The sequence below is a fragment of the Nerophis lumbriciformis genome, linkage group LG26 (assembly GCF_033978685.3).
Source record: "Nerophis lumbriciformis linkage group LG26, RoL_Nlum_v2.1, whole genome shotgun sequence".
NCBI lineage: Eukaryota > Metazoa > Chordata > Actinopteri > Syngnathiformes > Syngnathidae > Nerophis > Nerophis lumbriciformis.
The window spans coordinates 11,662,673-11,678,457 of record NC_084573.2 but is presented as its reverse complement, the minus strand read 5'-3'; the positions used below and the strand labels follow the sequence as shown (position 1 = coordinate 11,678,457).

Below are 15,785 nucleotides of genomic sequence, written 5' to 3'. Positions count from 1 at the left end.
TACAGTCATATAACTTGGTATATGAAACATGCTAAATGTTGGCATTTTAATGTAAGCATGCTAGCACGCTAACATCAAAGTGCTAACTTTTTGCAAATTTTATGCTTTTTTTGTCTAATTCCGCTGCATACACCTTACAGTCATATAACTTGGTATATGAAACATGCTAATGTTTGCACAATTGCTAAAAGTTAGCATTTTAATGCTAGCATGCTAGCACGCTAACATCAAAGTGCTAATTTTTTACAATTTTTACGCTTTTTTGTCTAATTCCGCTGCCATACACCTTACAGTCATATAACTTGGTATATGAAACATGCTAACGTTTGCACACATGCTTGTAAGCATACTAGCACGCTAACATCAAAGTTTTAACTTTTTGCAAATTTTACGCTTTTTTTTTTGTCTAATTCCGCAGCCATACACCTTAGTCATATAACTTGGTGTATGAAACATGCTAAAACGTTTGCACACATGCTAAATGTTAGCATTTTAATGTAAGCATGCTAGCACGCTAACATCAAAGTGCTAACTTTTTGCTAATTTTACGCTTTTTTTTGGTCGAATTCCGCTGCCATACACCTTACAGTCATATAACTTGGTATATGAAACATGTTAAATGTTAGCATTTTAATGTAAGCATGCTAGCACGCTAACATAAAAGTGCTAATATTTTGCAAATTTTACGCTTTTTTTGTCTAGTTTCGCTGCCATACACCTTACAGTCATATAACTTGGTATATGAAACATGCTAACGTTTGCACACATGCTAAATGTTAGCATTTTAATGTAAGCATGCTAGCACGCTAACATCAAAGTGCTAACTTTTTGCAAATGTTACACTTTTTTTTTTGTCTAATTCCACTGCCATACACCTTACAGTCATATAACTTGGTATATGAAACATGCTAAATGTTGGCATTTTAATGTAAGCATGCTAGCACGCTAACATCAAAGTGCTAACTTTTTGCAAATTTTATGCTTTTTTTGTCTAATTCCGCTGCATACACCTTACAGTCATATAACTTGGTATATGAAACATGCTAATGTTTGCACAATTGCTAAAAGTTAGCATTTAATGCTAGCACGCTAACATCAAAGTGCAAATTTTTTACAAATTTTACGCTTTTTTGTCTAATTCCGCTGCCATGCACCTTACAGTCATATAACTTGGTATATGAAACATGCTAACGTTTGCACACATGCTTGTAAGCATACTAGCACGCTAACATCAAAGTTAACTTTTTGTAAATTTTACGCTTTTTTTTTGTCTAATTCCGCAGCCATACACCTTAGTCATATAACTTGGTGTATGAAACATGCTAAAACGTTTGCACACATGCTAAATGTTAGCATTTTAATGTAAGCATGCTAGCACGCTAACATCAAAGTGCTAACTTTTTGCTAATTTTACGCTTTTTTTTGGTCGAATTCCGCTGCCATACACCTTACAGTCATATAACTTGGTATATGAAACATGCTAAATGTTGGCATTTTAATGTAAGCATGCTAGCACGCTAACATCAAAGTGCTAACTTTTTGCAAATTGTATGCTTTTTTTGTCTAATTCCGCTGCATACACCTTACAGTCATATAACTTGGTATATGAAACATGCTAATGTTTGCACAAATGCTAAATGTTAGCATTTTAATGCTAGCACGCTAACATCAAAGTGCTAATTTTTTGCTAATTTTAAGATTTTTTTTTGTCTAATCACGCTGCCATACACCTTACAGTCATATAACTTGGTATATGAAACATGCTAAATGTTAGCATTTTAATGTAAGCATGCTAGCACGCTAACATCAAAGTGCTAACTTTTTGCAAATGTTATGCTTTTTTTTGTCTAATTCCGCTGCATACACCTTAGTCATATAACTTGGTATATGAAACATGCTAACGTTTGCACACATGCTAAATGTTAGCATTTTAATGTAAGCATGCCAGCACGCTAACATCAAAGTGCTAACTTTTTGCAAATTTTACGCTTTTTTTTGTCTAATTCCAGTGCCATACACCTTAGTCATATAACTTGGTATGTGAAACATGGTAACGTTTGCACAAATGCTAAATGTTAGCATTTTAATGTAAGCATGCTAGCACCCTAACATCAAAGTGCTAACTTTTTACAAATGTTACGCTTTTTTGTCTAATTCCGCTGCCATACACCTTACAGTCATTTAACTTGGTATATGAAATAATACTAACGTTTGCACACATGCTTGTAAGCATGCCAGCACGCTAACATCAAAGTGCTAACTTTTTGCAAATTTTACGCTTTTTTTTGTCTAATTCCAGTGCCATACACCTTACAGTCATATAACTTGGTATGTGAAACATGCTAACGTTTGCACACATGCTAAATGTTAGCATTTTAATGTAAGCATGCTAGCACCCTAACATCAAAGTGCTAACTTTTTATAAATTTTACGCTTTTTTTTTGGTCTAATCCTTACAGTCATATAACTTGGTATATGAAACATGCTAAATGTTAGCATTTTAATGTAAGTATGCTAGCACGCTAACATCAAAATGCTAACTTTTTGCAAATGTTACGCTTTTTTTGTCTAATTCCGCTGCCATACACCTTACAGTCATATAACTTGGTATATGAAACATGCTAATGTTTGCACACATGCTAAATGTTAGCATTTTAATGCAAGCATGCTAGCACGCTAACATCAAAGTGCTAATTTTTTGCTAATTTTAAGATTCTTTTTTTTGTCTAATTACGCTGCCATGCACCTTACAGTCATATAACTTGGTATATGAAACATGCTAAATGTTAGCATTTTAATGTAAGCATGCTAGCACGCTAATATCAAAGTGCTAACTTTTTGCAAATTTTACGCTTTTTTTGTCTAATTCCGCTGCCATACACCTTAGTCATATAACTTGGTACATGAAACATGCTAACGTTTGCACACATGCTAAATGTTAGCATTTTAATGTAAGCATGCCAGCACGCTAACATCAAAGTGCTAACTTTTTGCAAATTTTACGCTTTTTTTGGTCTAATTCTGCAGCCATACACCTTACAGTCATATAACTTGGTATATGAAACATGCTAAATGTTAGCATTTTAATGTAAGCATGCTAGCACGACCACATCAAAGTGCTAACTTTTTGCAAATGTTACGCTTTTTTTTGTCTAATTCCGCTGCCATACACCTTACAGTCATATAACTTCGTATGTGAAACATGCTAACATTTGCACCCATGCTAAATTATAGCATTTTAATGTAAGCATGCCAGCACGCTAACATCAAAGTGCTTACTTTTTGCAAATGTTATGCTTTTTTTTGTCTAATTCCGCTGCCATACACCTTACAGTCATATAACTTGGTATATGAAACATGCTAACGTTTGCACACATGCTAAATGTTAGCATTTTAATGTAAGCATGCTAGCACGCTAACATCAAAGTGCTAACTTTTTGCAAATTTTACACTTTTTTTTTTGTCTAATTCCGCTGCCATATACCTTACAGTCATATAACTTGGTATATGAAACTTGCTAACGTTTGCACACATGCTAACTGTTAGCATTTTAATGCAAGCATGCTAGCACGCTAACATCAAAGTGCTAATTTTTTGCTAATTTTAAGATTTTTTTTTGTCTAATTACGCTGCCATGCACCTTACAGTCATATAACTTGGTATATGAAACATGCTAAATGTTAGCATTTTAATGTAAGCATGCTAGCACGCTAATATCAAAGTGCTACTTTTTTGCAAATTTTACGCTTTTTTGTCTAATTCCGCTGCCATACACCTTACAGTCATATAACTTGGTATATGAAACATGCTAACGTTTGCACACATGCTAAATGTTTGCATTTTAATGTAAGCATGCCAGCACGCTAACATCAAAGTGCTAGCTTTTTGCAAATTATACGCTTCTTTTGTCTAATTCCGCTGCCATACACCTTACAGTCATATAACTTGGTATATGAAACATGCTAACGTTTGCACACATGCTAACTGTTAGCATTTTAATGTAAGCATGCCAGCACGCTAACATTAAGTGCTAACTTTTTTGCAAATGTTACGCTTTTTTGTCTAATTCCGCTGCCATACACCTTACAGTCATATAACTTGGTATATGAAACATGCTAACGTTTGCACACATGCTAACTGTTATCATTTTAATGTAAGCATGCTAGCACGCTAACATTAAGTGCTAACTTTTTTGCAAATTTTACGCTTTTTTGTCTAATTCCGCTGCCATACACCTTACAGTCATATAACTTGGTATATGAAACATGCTAACGTTTGCACACATGCTAACTGTTAGCATTTTAATGTAAGCATGCCAGCACGCTAACATCCAAGTGCTAACTTTTTGCAAATTTTACGCTTTTTTTGTCTAATTCCGCTGCCATACATCTTACAGTCATATAACTTGGTATATGAAACATGCTAACGTTTGCACACATGCTAACTGTTAGCATTTTAATGTAAGCATGCCAGCACGCTAACATCCAAGTGCTAACTTTTTGCAAATTTTACGCTTTTTTTTTGTCTAATTCCGCTGCCATATACCTTAGTCATATAACTTGGTATATGAAACATGCTAAATGTTAGCATTTTAATGTAAGCATGCTAGCACGCTAACATCCAAGTGCTAACTTTTTGCAAATTTTACGCTTTTTTTTTTGTCTATTTCCGCTGCCATACACCTTACAGTCATATAACTTGGTATATGAAACATGCTAAATGTTAGCATTGTAATGTAAGCATGCTAGCACGCTAACATCAAATTGCTATTTTTTGCAAATTTTACGCTTTTTTTGTCTAATTCCGCTGCCATACACCTTACAGTCATATAACTTGGTATATGAAACATGCTAAATGTTAGCATTTTAATGTAAGCATGCTAGCACGCTAACATCAAAGTGCTAACTTTTTGCAAATTTTACGCTTTTTTTTTTTGTCTAATTCCTCTGCTATACACCTTACAGTCATATAACTTGGTATATGAAACATGCTAGCGTTTGCACACATGCTAAATGTTAGCATTTTAATGTAAGCATGCTAACCTTTTAGGCTAGCTGTGTAGCTCATTTTGTAAGGTTCCAACTAAAACTTTGGGATTCAGACACCATCTTAAAAGTACGGCGGCCATAGGTCCAGGGCACAGATAGCAGGCCCATCTGGTATCATATTGTCATCCTTCATTTCTCCAGGCGGCGACGCATGAGGGTACGCGCCAGCAGCACCAGCGACGCCGACTCCCTGTCCAGTCTGAGCCAGCTGGTGCAGGACCGCGGCGGCGTGCTCGTCAACACACCCGCTCCCCGCCCTTGCAGCTCGTCCTCCTCCGTCCTGCAGCGTTCGCTCAGCTGCTCGCCGTCCCGCCAGGAACCCCGCGAGGGCCGGGCGCCTCAGGGACGCAGCTGCTCCCCGTCCAGCTTCTCCGGGTCCTCCTCTCCGACGCCGCTGATGCCTCCCCCGCCTCCTCGCCACGGCGCCCTGCAAGCCAGGTCCATCGGGCAGGGTCAGTGGGGTCCTCGCTCGATGGGGAGGGGATTAAGCAAGGAAGGTAAAGGCTCAGGGAAGGTGACTCGGTGATAAACAGGAAAGACTGAACTAGATAGTATGTGTAAATACGGTATTCACTTCAAGGGAATGTATACTGTATGTATAAGAAATGTATTTATTTGCTACATTAGCGTACATTGTAGAATACCTTCAAGGAGATTGATACACTTCAGGAATGAAAATGGTCGAAACCAAACTGCAAAGTTCATGTGTGAATATTTGCACGTATTGTTCATGTACATAGGTCGTCAAATTATTGCGCAGTTGTATGTTTATATCACGGCTCAATGCGAACAATTATGCTAAACTAATGGAAATGCATACAGATTCTGACACTTAAAAATACAGTAAGAGAGCGTCAACCTGAGAAAACATTTTTAGAATGTTTCCTTTCATTTTTAGGTACAATGGCAAAAGAATATGCTGCTGTGGCCTAAAAAAAAGGGATGTTTGTGGTTTTTGAGTTGCCATGTCATCAATGTGTCTTTCAGTAACTGACACGCCACATCATGCCATTATGAGACCAGAATCCACTGTATATATATCGACCATGCTCAATAGTAACAATGAATAGTTGCGTATTAGAATGTATTGAAAAGTGCACTCGTTCAGTATCGCATGCAAGCAAGCCAGCAGCATCATCGTGTCCTTTTATTATTCATTTGTACAACGTTTGCATTTCTATCAAACTGCTTTTCGTCATGAAAATACATGTCAAGCAAAAATATTTTCGATTTTGCTTTTGATGTTTTGCATATCCACTGATCACTCTTAACGTGGTTTGATGGGAGGAAACAGGCCACACCGCCCATCTGACACTTGTTTTGTAACTTCAAATATGACTCTTGGTATTAAATAATCAGACAGAAGATTTATTTTCACTCACTTTATTTCCTGCACATGCAGGGAGGCCAAGTTTGTTTACAGTGCATATGTCAACAATATAGGACTATCATTCATACGTGACTGGACTGGTCCATTTTTCTTGTTTAAAAGGAGACATACTGTACTAAAAACACGTGTATGAAGTGATTAGAGTAAGCATAGTAGATTTTAAAAAGGGGTTGCAGCCTGCAGAAATTTGTCAGGTTCAAACACTGATGACATTTATTAAACAAGAAGCAAGGAATTAAACAGAGACAGAATTAAATTTGGCTCAATGAGGAGAAACGCGTAGACCTGTACCCTTGTACAGTGTTCCACGTTGTACGCCTCCTCTTTTATTTGGACTTTCCCTGATTACATTGTAACAGCTTTTTTTAAGGGAGGGGGGGTCGTAAACAGCCATCGCCTTTGATTAAAACAGTTCAAAGACAAGGTCAAACAGTTCAAAGACAAGGTCAAACAGTTGAAAGAAAAGGTTGTAAAACAGTTCAAAGAAGAGGTCGCCTGGAGGGGAGTCTGGTCCTGCTTCCTCTCCGCTTTGTAGTTCTCGGGTCAAGACAAAATCTTTTTGTGGATTACAATACATCAAAGAAACATAACCCTCATGTCGCTCCCCATCCTACACAGTGGAGTTTTACAAGCCTTCTTCTTGGTAGGATCAAAGACAGCTTTAGTCTTCTCGCCGGGAACTCATGGCAACGCAAAGTTTTGTGATAACTTCGATACAATTATTCTGACAGAAATGGTTATCTACACTTTTGGTGTATTGTCTGGTCTAGAAGAGCGGGGTGTTCTGTCCAGGGTCATTTGGCAACACGCTAATGGAGTCCTCTGCTTTACCACACAGCATGCAAAGCATTGTGTACTCCTAAAGGATGCAACGTAAACGCACGAGTGAGAGAGCGTCACAAAACAAATGCAGATTTACAAAACCCAAAACCAGTGAAGTTGGCACGTCGTGTAATTCGGAAATAAAAACAGAATACAATGATTTGCAAATCCTTTTCAACTTATATTCAATTGAATAGACTGCAAAGACAAACTATTTAATGTTCACACTGAGAAACTTCCATTTTTTTTGGCAAATAATCACTAACTTAGAATTTAAGTGCAGCAACACATTGGCACACCACTGTGTTACATGGCCTTTTCTTTTAACAACACTCAGTAAACGTTTGGGAACTGAGGAGACACATTTTGAAGCTTCTCAGGTGGAATTCTTTCCCATTCTTGCTTGATGTACAGCTTAAGTTGTTCAACAGTCCGGGGGTCTCCGTTGTGGTATTTTAGGCTTCATAATGCACCACACATTTTCAATGGGAGACAGGTCTGGACTACAGGCAGGCCAGTCTAGTACCCGCACTCTTTTACTATGAAGCCACGCTGTTGTAACACGTGGCTTGGCATTGTCTTGCTGAAATAAGCAGGAGCGTCCAGTGTTTGCTTGGATTGCAACATATGTTGCTCCAAAACCTGTATGTACCTTTCAGCATTAATGGTGCCTTCACAGATGTGTAAGTTACCCATGTCTTGGGCACTAATACACCCCCATACCATCACAGATGCTGGCTTTTCAACTTTGCGGCTATAACAATCCGGATGGTTCTTTTCCTCTTTGGTCCGGAGGACACGACGTCCACAGTTTCCAAAAACAATTTGAAATGTGGACTCGTCAGACCACAGAACACTTTTCCACTTTGCATCAGTCCATCTTAGATGAGCTCGAGCCTAGCGAAGCCGGTTCTGGGTGTTGTTGATAAATGGCTTTTGCTTTGCATAGTAGAGTTTTAACTTGCACTCACAGATGTAGCGACGAACTGTAGTTACTGACGGTGGTTTTCTGAAGTGTTCCTGAGGCCATGTGGTGATATCCTTTACACACTGATGTCGCTTTTTGATGCAGTACTGCCTGAGGGATCCAAGGTGCGTAATATCATCGCTTACGTGCAGTGACTTCTCCAGATTCTCTGAACCTTTTGATGATATTATGGACCGTAGATGGTGAAATTCCTTGCAATAGCTGGTTGAGAAATGTTGTTCTTAAACTGTTGGACAATTTGCTCACGCATTTGTTGACAAAGTGGTGACCCTCGCCCCATCCTTGTTTGTCAATGAAAGCTGCTTTTATACCCAATCATGGCACCCACCTGTTCCCAATTAGCCTGTTCACCTGTGGGATGTTCCAAATAAGTCTCTGATGAGCATTCCTCAACTTCCTCTGTCTTTTTTGCCACTTGTGCCAGCTTTTTTGAAACAAGTTGCAGGCATCAAATTCCAAATGAGCTAATATTTGCAAAAAATAAAAGTTTTCCAGTTGGAACGTTAAGTATCTTGTCTTTGCAGTCTATTCAATTAAATATAAGTTGAAAAGGATTTGCAAATCATTGTATTTACACAACTTGCCAACTTGTACAAGGGGTTACATTTGAAGTCAGGAGTGTATTAAAGCAGCACATAGGGGAGGGGGTCTTTTCTATCAAGTGTTTGTCCTTACCTGATATTCATCAACAACAGCAAATGTATATTCATGTCTGGCGATGACGTGGTTGCAGTTTTTACAAAGATCTGTGAGGGAAAAAATTGTAAATGGTAGTAAATATATTATAAAGCTCTACAAAACATCACATCTTTGTTTATACATCAGTAACTCCTATTAGAATGTAATTGTGATGTCTTTAATGTAGATTAAACACATGGGATTTTGACATATAGAAAGTAGAAAACTGTATATCAGGAATATGCACTACTAAACATGCCCATTGAAGCCATTAATCCTGACTTCCCCATTTTAATAAAAAAAAAAGAAAAAAGGCACAAATTCTATCCATTTTCTACCGCTTGTCCCTTTCAGGATCGCAGGGCGTGCTGGAGCCTATCATTTATTTGTTTGTTTTGTCGGTTAAAGTGTTTTAAATTCATTTAATTAACGTACTCAGTGGCCTAGTGGTTAGTGTCCGCCCTGAGATCGGTAGGTTGTGAGTTCAAACCCCGGCCGAGTCATACCACATTACCTCCCTGCTTGACAGTCAGCATCAAGGGTTGGAATTGGGGGTTAAATCACCAAAAATGATTCCCGAGCGTTGCCACCGCTGCTGCTCACTGCTCCCCTCACCTCCCAGGGGGTGATCAAGGGGATGGGTCAAATGCAGAGGGGGTAATTTCACCACACCTAGTGTGTGTGTGACTATCAGTGGTACTTTAACTTTAAATATTGTGCTCCTGAGTTTATGTTGCTGATCAATTAATATGATTTTCCGTGTTTATATTTATTTCATTTTCAGTATCAAATAATTTATTTTTGAATTTCAAGCAAATTGATCAACCTTATACATTTTCCCCTTACTGACTAAAAAAACAGTTATTCTTCATTGTAAGTTTATATTTACATGTTTTTTATTTTCCTAAATATGAAGATAGTGTTATGCAGAGGTGTACTTACAACAATTTTCAACTTTACGACCAAATTACACTATAGTCGTGTTTTGAAATGTTTTAGTTGCATAAATCACAGACTTAAGGGTGCCTTGAGGAACGCTTCAGTGGTACTTTAACTTTAAATATTGTGCTCCTGAGTTTATGTTGCTGATCAATTCATATTATTTTTATTTCATTTTCAGTATCAAATGGTTCAAGTCGGTCAAAAAATGTTCAGTTTAAATAATTGATAACACTTTAGTGTGGGGAACATATTCACCATTAATTAGTTGCTTATTAACATGCAAAATAGTAACATATTGGCTCTTAATTCGTCATTATTAAGTACTTATTAATGCCTTATTCTGCATGGCCTTATTATACAAGCAGTAAGCCATTAACTAAGAGTCTTCCCTCAATAACCTCAGAATTATTGCTTATTAATAACCCTAAATAACTCTAAATTAAGTCTTTACTTTAATAAGCAACTAATTAATGGTGAATATGTTCTCCATACTAAAGTGTTACCAAATAATTTATTTTTTAATTTCAGGCACATTGATCAACCTTATATATTTTCTCTTACTGACTAAAAAAGCAGTTATTCTTGGTTGTAAGTTTATATTTACATATTGTTTTTTATTTTGGTTCAAGTCGGTCAAAAAAATGTAGAGTTTAAATAATTGGTAACACTTTAGTGCGGGGAACATATTCACCATTAATTAGTTGCTTATTAACATGCAAATTAGTAACATATTGGCTCTTAATTAGTCATTATTAAGTACTTATTATTGCCTTATTCTGCATGGCCTTATTAAGGTAAAGTAAGTTTACATTTACATGTTTTTTATTTTCCTAAATATGAATGAAGATAGTTTTATGCAGAGGTGTACTTACAACAATGTTCAACTTTATGGCCAAATTATACTATTTTATAGGCGTGTTTTGAAATGTTTTGGTTCCATGAATCACAGACTTAAGGGTGCCTTGAGGAACGCTTCAGCGGTACTTTAACTTTAAATATTGTGCTCCTGAGTTTATGTTGCTGATCAATTCATATTATTTTCTGTTTATTTTTATTTCATTTTTAGTATCAAATGGTTCAAGTCGGTCAAAAAATGTTCAGTTTAAATAATTGGTAACACTTTAGTGTGGGGAACATATTCACTATAAATTAGTTGCTTATTAACATGCAAATTAGTAACATACTGGCTCTTAATTAGTCATTATTAAGTACTTATTAATGCCTTATTATACAAGCAGTAAGCCATTAACTAAGAGTCTTCCCTCAATAACCTCAGAATTATTGCTTATTAGTAACCCTAACCCTTATGTTCCTCTAGTGTCCAAATAACTCTAAATTAAGTCTTTGTTACTTTAATAAGCAACTAATTAGTGGTGAATATGTTCCCCATCAGTGTTGGGACTAACGCGTTACTTTGTAACGTCGTTACTTTCGGCGGTAAATAGTAATTTAACGCGTTATTTTTTTATATACAGTAACTGTTACTACATGATGCGTTACTGCGTTATTTTACGTTATTTTTTATGTAGTATCGGCTAGAAACTGAGAAGATCTGAGTGTGTTTTATTGGAGCGCTGCGGAAGAGGCGCACGTGTCTGTGTTTACTAACAAGAAAAGCCGAATTTCTTAACATGGAGATATTCTCACTACTTTTCTTTTGTCGACCACAAAGAAAAAAACATTTTAGTTAAATGTAAGTTGTGTCTTGAAAGAGCCTATCCTAGCAATTCCAATCTGCTGAAACAGCTACAAAAGCAACAAGCTTCAGCGAAGCTAGTAAAGAGAGAGACACTTCACCTCCTAAGCAACAGCGGCTGGACTTTAACGAGGCACTGCGCACTGAAGGTACACACACTCTGTCAATTCTCTTGTATACTTTTTCATTCTAGACTTCTAGAGTGTTTGATTATCACATCACTAAATGTATAGACTATAAAGTTCACAAACATAAAGAGGGATGCTAGTGGGCCAGGCCAATCTTTCCTTTTCTCTAAACTAAAACTGGGGAAATGTGTAGAGTGTTCTGGGCTTCAGACATGATTTTATTTCACAATTCCTTGAGAGAAAAAAATGCCTGGTTAGGCTTTGTGTATGTCATGTGTGCCTTCCTTGGTTTACAGCTATGTTGTTATTATGCTGTTTGTTACTTCTGTATGTTTTGTTGCAGCTATTTAAAATAGTTTTGTCAATTTGTTCTGGCCTGAAACAAATTGGCCCTTTGAAACATATCTTTGTCTTTGTGTGTTGTATGTAGACCACATTGCTTAGCAGAGTTGAGTGATGCAAATGCATGTCAAGTTGATCAACAGATTGTATTATTCTCCAGTGCAATAACAGTACTGAAATGAAGACTAAAAGGGGGCTTTAAAAAAAATAAAATAAAAATATATATGTAACTAAATAGTTACTTTTTACAGTAACACATTACTATTTGGTGTAAGTAACTGAGTTACTTTTGAAATAAAGTAACTAACTAGTTACTGGTTTTCAGTAACTAACCCAACACTGCTCCCCATACTAAAGTGTTACCAAATTATTTATTTTTGAATTTCAGGCAAATTGAGCAACCTTATATATTTTCTCTTACTGACTAAAAAAACAGTAATTCTTTGTTGTAAGTTTGTATTTACATCCATCCATCCATTTCCTACCGCTTGTCCCATTCGGGGTCGCGGGGGTGTGCTGGAGCCTATCTCAGCTGCAATCGGGCGGAAGGCGGCGTACACCCTGGACAAGTCCCTACCTCATCACAGGGCCAACACAGATAGACAGACAACATATTGTTTCTTTTATTGTCCTAAATATGAATGAAGATAGTGTTATGCGGAGGTGTACTTACAACAATTTTCAACTTTATGGCAAAATTATACTATAAACCCCGTTTACATATGAGTTGGGAAATTGTGTTAGATATAAATATAAACGGAATACAATGATTTGCAAATCCTTTTCAACCCATATTCAATTGAATACACTACAAAGACAACATATTTGATGTTCAAACTCAAACTTTTTTTTTTTTTTTGTTGCAAATAATAATTAACTTCGAATTTCATGGCTGCAACACGTGCCAAAGTAGTTGGGAAAGGGCATGTTCACCACTGTGTTACATGGCCTTTCCTTTTAACAACACTCAGTAAACGTTTGGGAACTGAGGAGACATTTTTGAAGCTTCTCAGGTGGAATTCTTTCCCATTCTTGCTTGATGTACAGCTTAAGTGGTTCAACAGTCCGGGGGTCTCCGTTGTGGTATTTTAGGCTTCATAATGCGCCACACATTTCCAATGGGAGACAAGTCTGGACTACAGGCAGGCCAGTCTAGTACCCGCACTCTTTTACTATGAAGCCACGTTGATGTAACACGTGGCTTGGCATTGTCTTGCTGAAATAAGCAGGGGCGTCCATGGTAACGTTGCTTGGATGGCAACATATGTTGCTCCAAAACCTGTATGTACCTTTCAGCATTAATGGCGCCTTCACAGATGTGTAAGTTACCCATGTCTTGGGCACTAATACACCCCCATACCATCACAGATGCTGGCTTTTACACTTTGCGCCTAGAACAATCCGGATGGTTCTTTTCCTCTTTGGTCCGGAGGACACGACGTCCACAGTTTCCAAAAACAATTTGAAATGTGGACTCGTCAGACCACAGAACACTTTTCCACTTTGTATCAGTCCATCTTAGATGAGCTCAGGCCCAGCGAAGCTGACGGCATTTCTGGGTGTTGTTGATAAACTGTTTTCACCTTGTATAGGAGAGTTTTAACTTGCACTTACAGATGTAGCGACCAACTGTAGTTACTGACAGTGGGTTTCTGAAGTGTTCCTGAGCCCATGTGATGATATCCTTTACACACTGATGTCGCTTGTTGATGCAGTACAGCCTGAGGGATCGAAGGTCACGGGCTTAGCTGCTTACGTGCAGTGATTTCTCCAGATTCTCTGAACCCTTTGATGATATTACGGACCGTAGATGGTGAAATCCCTAAATTCTTTGCAATAGCTGGTTGAGAAAGGTTTTTCTTAAACTGTTCAACAATTTGCTCACGCATTTGTTGACAAAGTGGTGACCCTCGCCCCATCCTTGTTTGTGAATGACTGAGCATTTCATGGAATCTACTTTTATAACCAATCATGGCACCCACCTGTTCCCAATTTGCCTGCACACCTGTGGGATGTTCCAAATAAGTGTTTGATGAGCATTCCTCAACTTTATCAGTATTTATTGCCACCTTTCCCAACTTCTTTGTCACGTGTTGCTGGCATCAAATTCTAAAGTTAATGATTATTTGCAACAACAACAAAAAACATCAAATATGTTGTCTTTGTAGCATATTCAACTGAATATGGGTTGAAAATGATTTGCAAATCATTGTATTCCGTTTATATTTACATCTAACACAATTTCCCAACTCATATGGAAACGGGGTTTGTATTTATAGTCGTGTTTTGAAATGTTTTAGTTGCATAAATCACAGACTTACAGTAAGGGTGCCTTGAGGAACGCTTCACTTATGTAAATCCCATTTTGGACCCCAGTGTGTTCAAATGTAATTGCCCTGCTATTAAAGACTTACGGTCATAGGTGACGATCTCCTCTCCGTCGTAATCCTCCCCGACTTTATTGGCGACCAACACGAAGTCCCTGTGGTTGCAGCTGGCACAGCCCAGGTAGTTCATCAGATAGGAGCCATCCTCCAAACAAGTGTGGCCCTAATAAACAAGGTAGGACGGTTTTTTTTTTCTATTCCAAAGTCAGTTGTTAGGAAATGTCATTAATGGTTGCATAAAGTGTTTACCTACCCGATCGGGGAATTCTTTTTGCACGCAGCCGTTGCACATTGTCACAAAAATAAACAACTAGATTTTATACAGTTTTTGGAAACCACTACAATGTGGATATGTTAATATTCATCAGCTAACTATAGATCTTTAAAGCATTTTTGACCCAAACACCACGGAAGTAAACACAAAAGTAGTCGGATATATCTTCTTCTTCTTCGCCTTTTACATCCAACTTAATGGCGCATTACCGCCACCTTGTGCTCCGGAGTGTCAATCAGACACTAATAGTGCACAATCTCAATCCCCGTTTCACATAAAACTTGAAATAAATACAATTAAATACCTATCTAACTCTTTACCCACACCCACTTGCTCTACCTCCTAACACCCAGTACCCTTAAATCCAGTGGCGGGCCGTGCGTTTCCCACCTAGGCCTTCTGTGATGTCCGACTTCAATCAATCAATCAATGTTTATTTATATAGTGGATGTAACATAATAGTGAGAGTCCAGTCCATAGTGGATGTAACATAATAGTGAGAGTCCAGTCCATAGTGGATGTAACATAATAGTGAGAGTCCAGTCCATAGTGGATCTAACATAATAGTGAGAGTCCAGTCCATAGTGGATGTAACATAATAGTGAGAGTCCAGTCCATAGTGGATGTAACATAATAGTGAGAGTCCAGTCCATAGTGGATGTAACATAATAGTGAGAGTCCAGTCCATAGTGGATGTAACATAATAGTGAGAGTCCAGTCCATAGTGGATGTAACATAATAGTGAGAGTCCAGTCCATAGTGGATGTAACATAATAGTGAGAGTCCAGTCCATAGTGGATGTAACATAATAGTGAGAGTCCAGTCCATAGTGGATCTAACATAATAGTGAGAGTCCAGTCCATAGTGGATGTAACATAATAGTGAGAGTCCAGTCCATAGTGGATGTAACATAATAGTGAGAGTCCAGTCCATAGTGGATGTAACATAATAGTGAGAGTCCAGTCCATAGTGGATGTAACATAATAGTGAGAGTCCAGTCCATAGTGGATGTAACATAATAGTGAGAGTCCAGTCCATAGTGGATGTAACATAATAGTGAGAGTCCAGTCCATAGTGGATGTAACATAAT

The 15,785-nt window shown here is 37.7% G+C and overlaps 2 protein-coding genes across 3 annotated transcripts in view; one reads left to right on the top strand and one right to left on the bottom strand.

Annotated features, from left to right (window-relative positions):
* Window positions 1–6,651, top strand: part of ttbk2b (tau tubulin kinase 2b) — a 56,956-nt gene extending 50,305 nt beyond the window's left edge. For both annotated transcript variants that reach the window (XM_061987374.2, XM_061987375.2), the window contains exon 15: window positions 5,190–6,651. In XM_061987374.2, the coding sequence (XP_061843358.2) occupies window positions 5,190–5,574 (385 nt within the window). In that variant the 3' untranslated portion in view covers window positions 5,575–6,651. The remainder of the gene's footprint in view (window positions 1–5,189) is intronic.
* Window positions 6,652–6,871: 220 nt separating this feature from the next.
* On the bottom strand, window positions 6,872–14,865 carry churc1 (churchill domain containing 1). The gene is made up of 4 exons (XM_061987383.2): window positions 14,675–14,865; window positions 14,449–14,584; window positions 8,924–8,994; window positions 6,872–7,297 (listed from the first exon to the last, which is right to left on the bottom strand). The coding sequence occupies exons 1-4, from the start codon at window positions 14,711–14,713 to the stop codon at window positions 7,205–7,207; spliced, it is 339 nt and encodes a 112-aa protein (XP_061843367.1). The 5' UTR covers window positions 14,714–14,865; the 3' UTR covers window positions 6,872–7,204.
* Window positions 14,866–15,785: the final 920 nt, after the last annotated feature.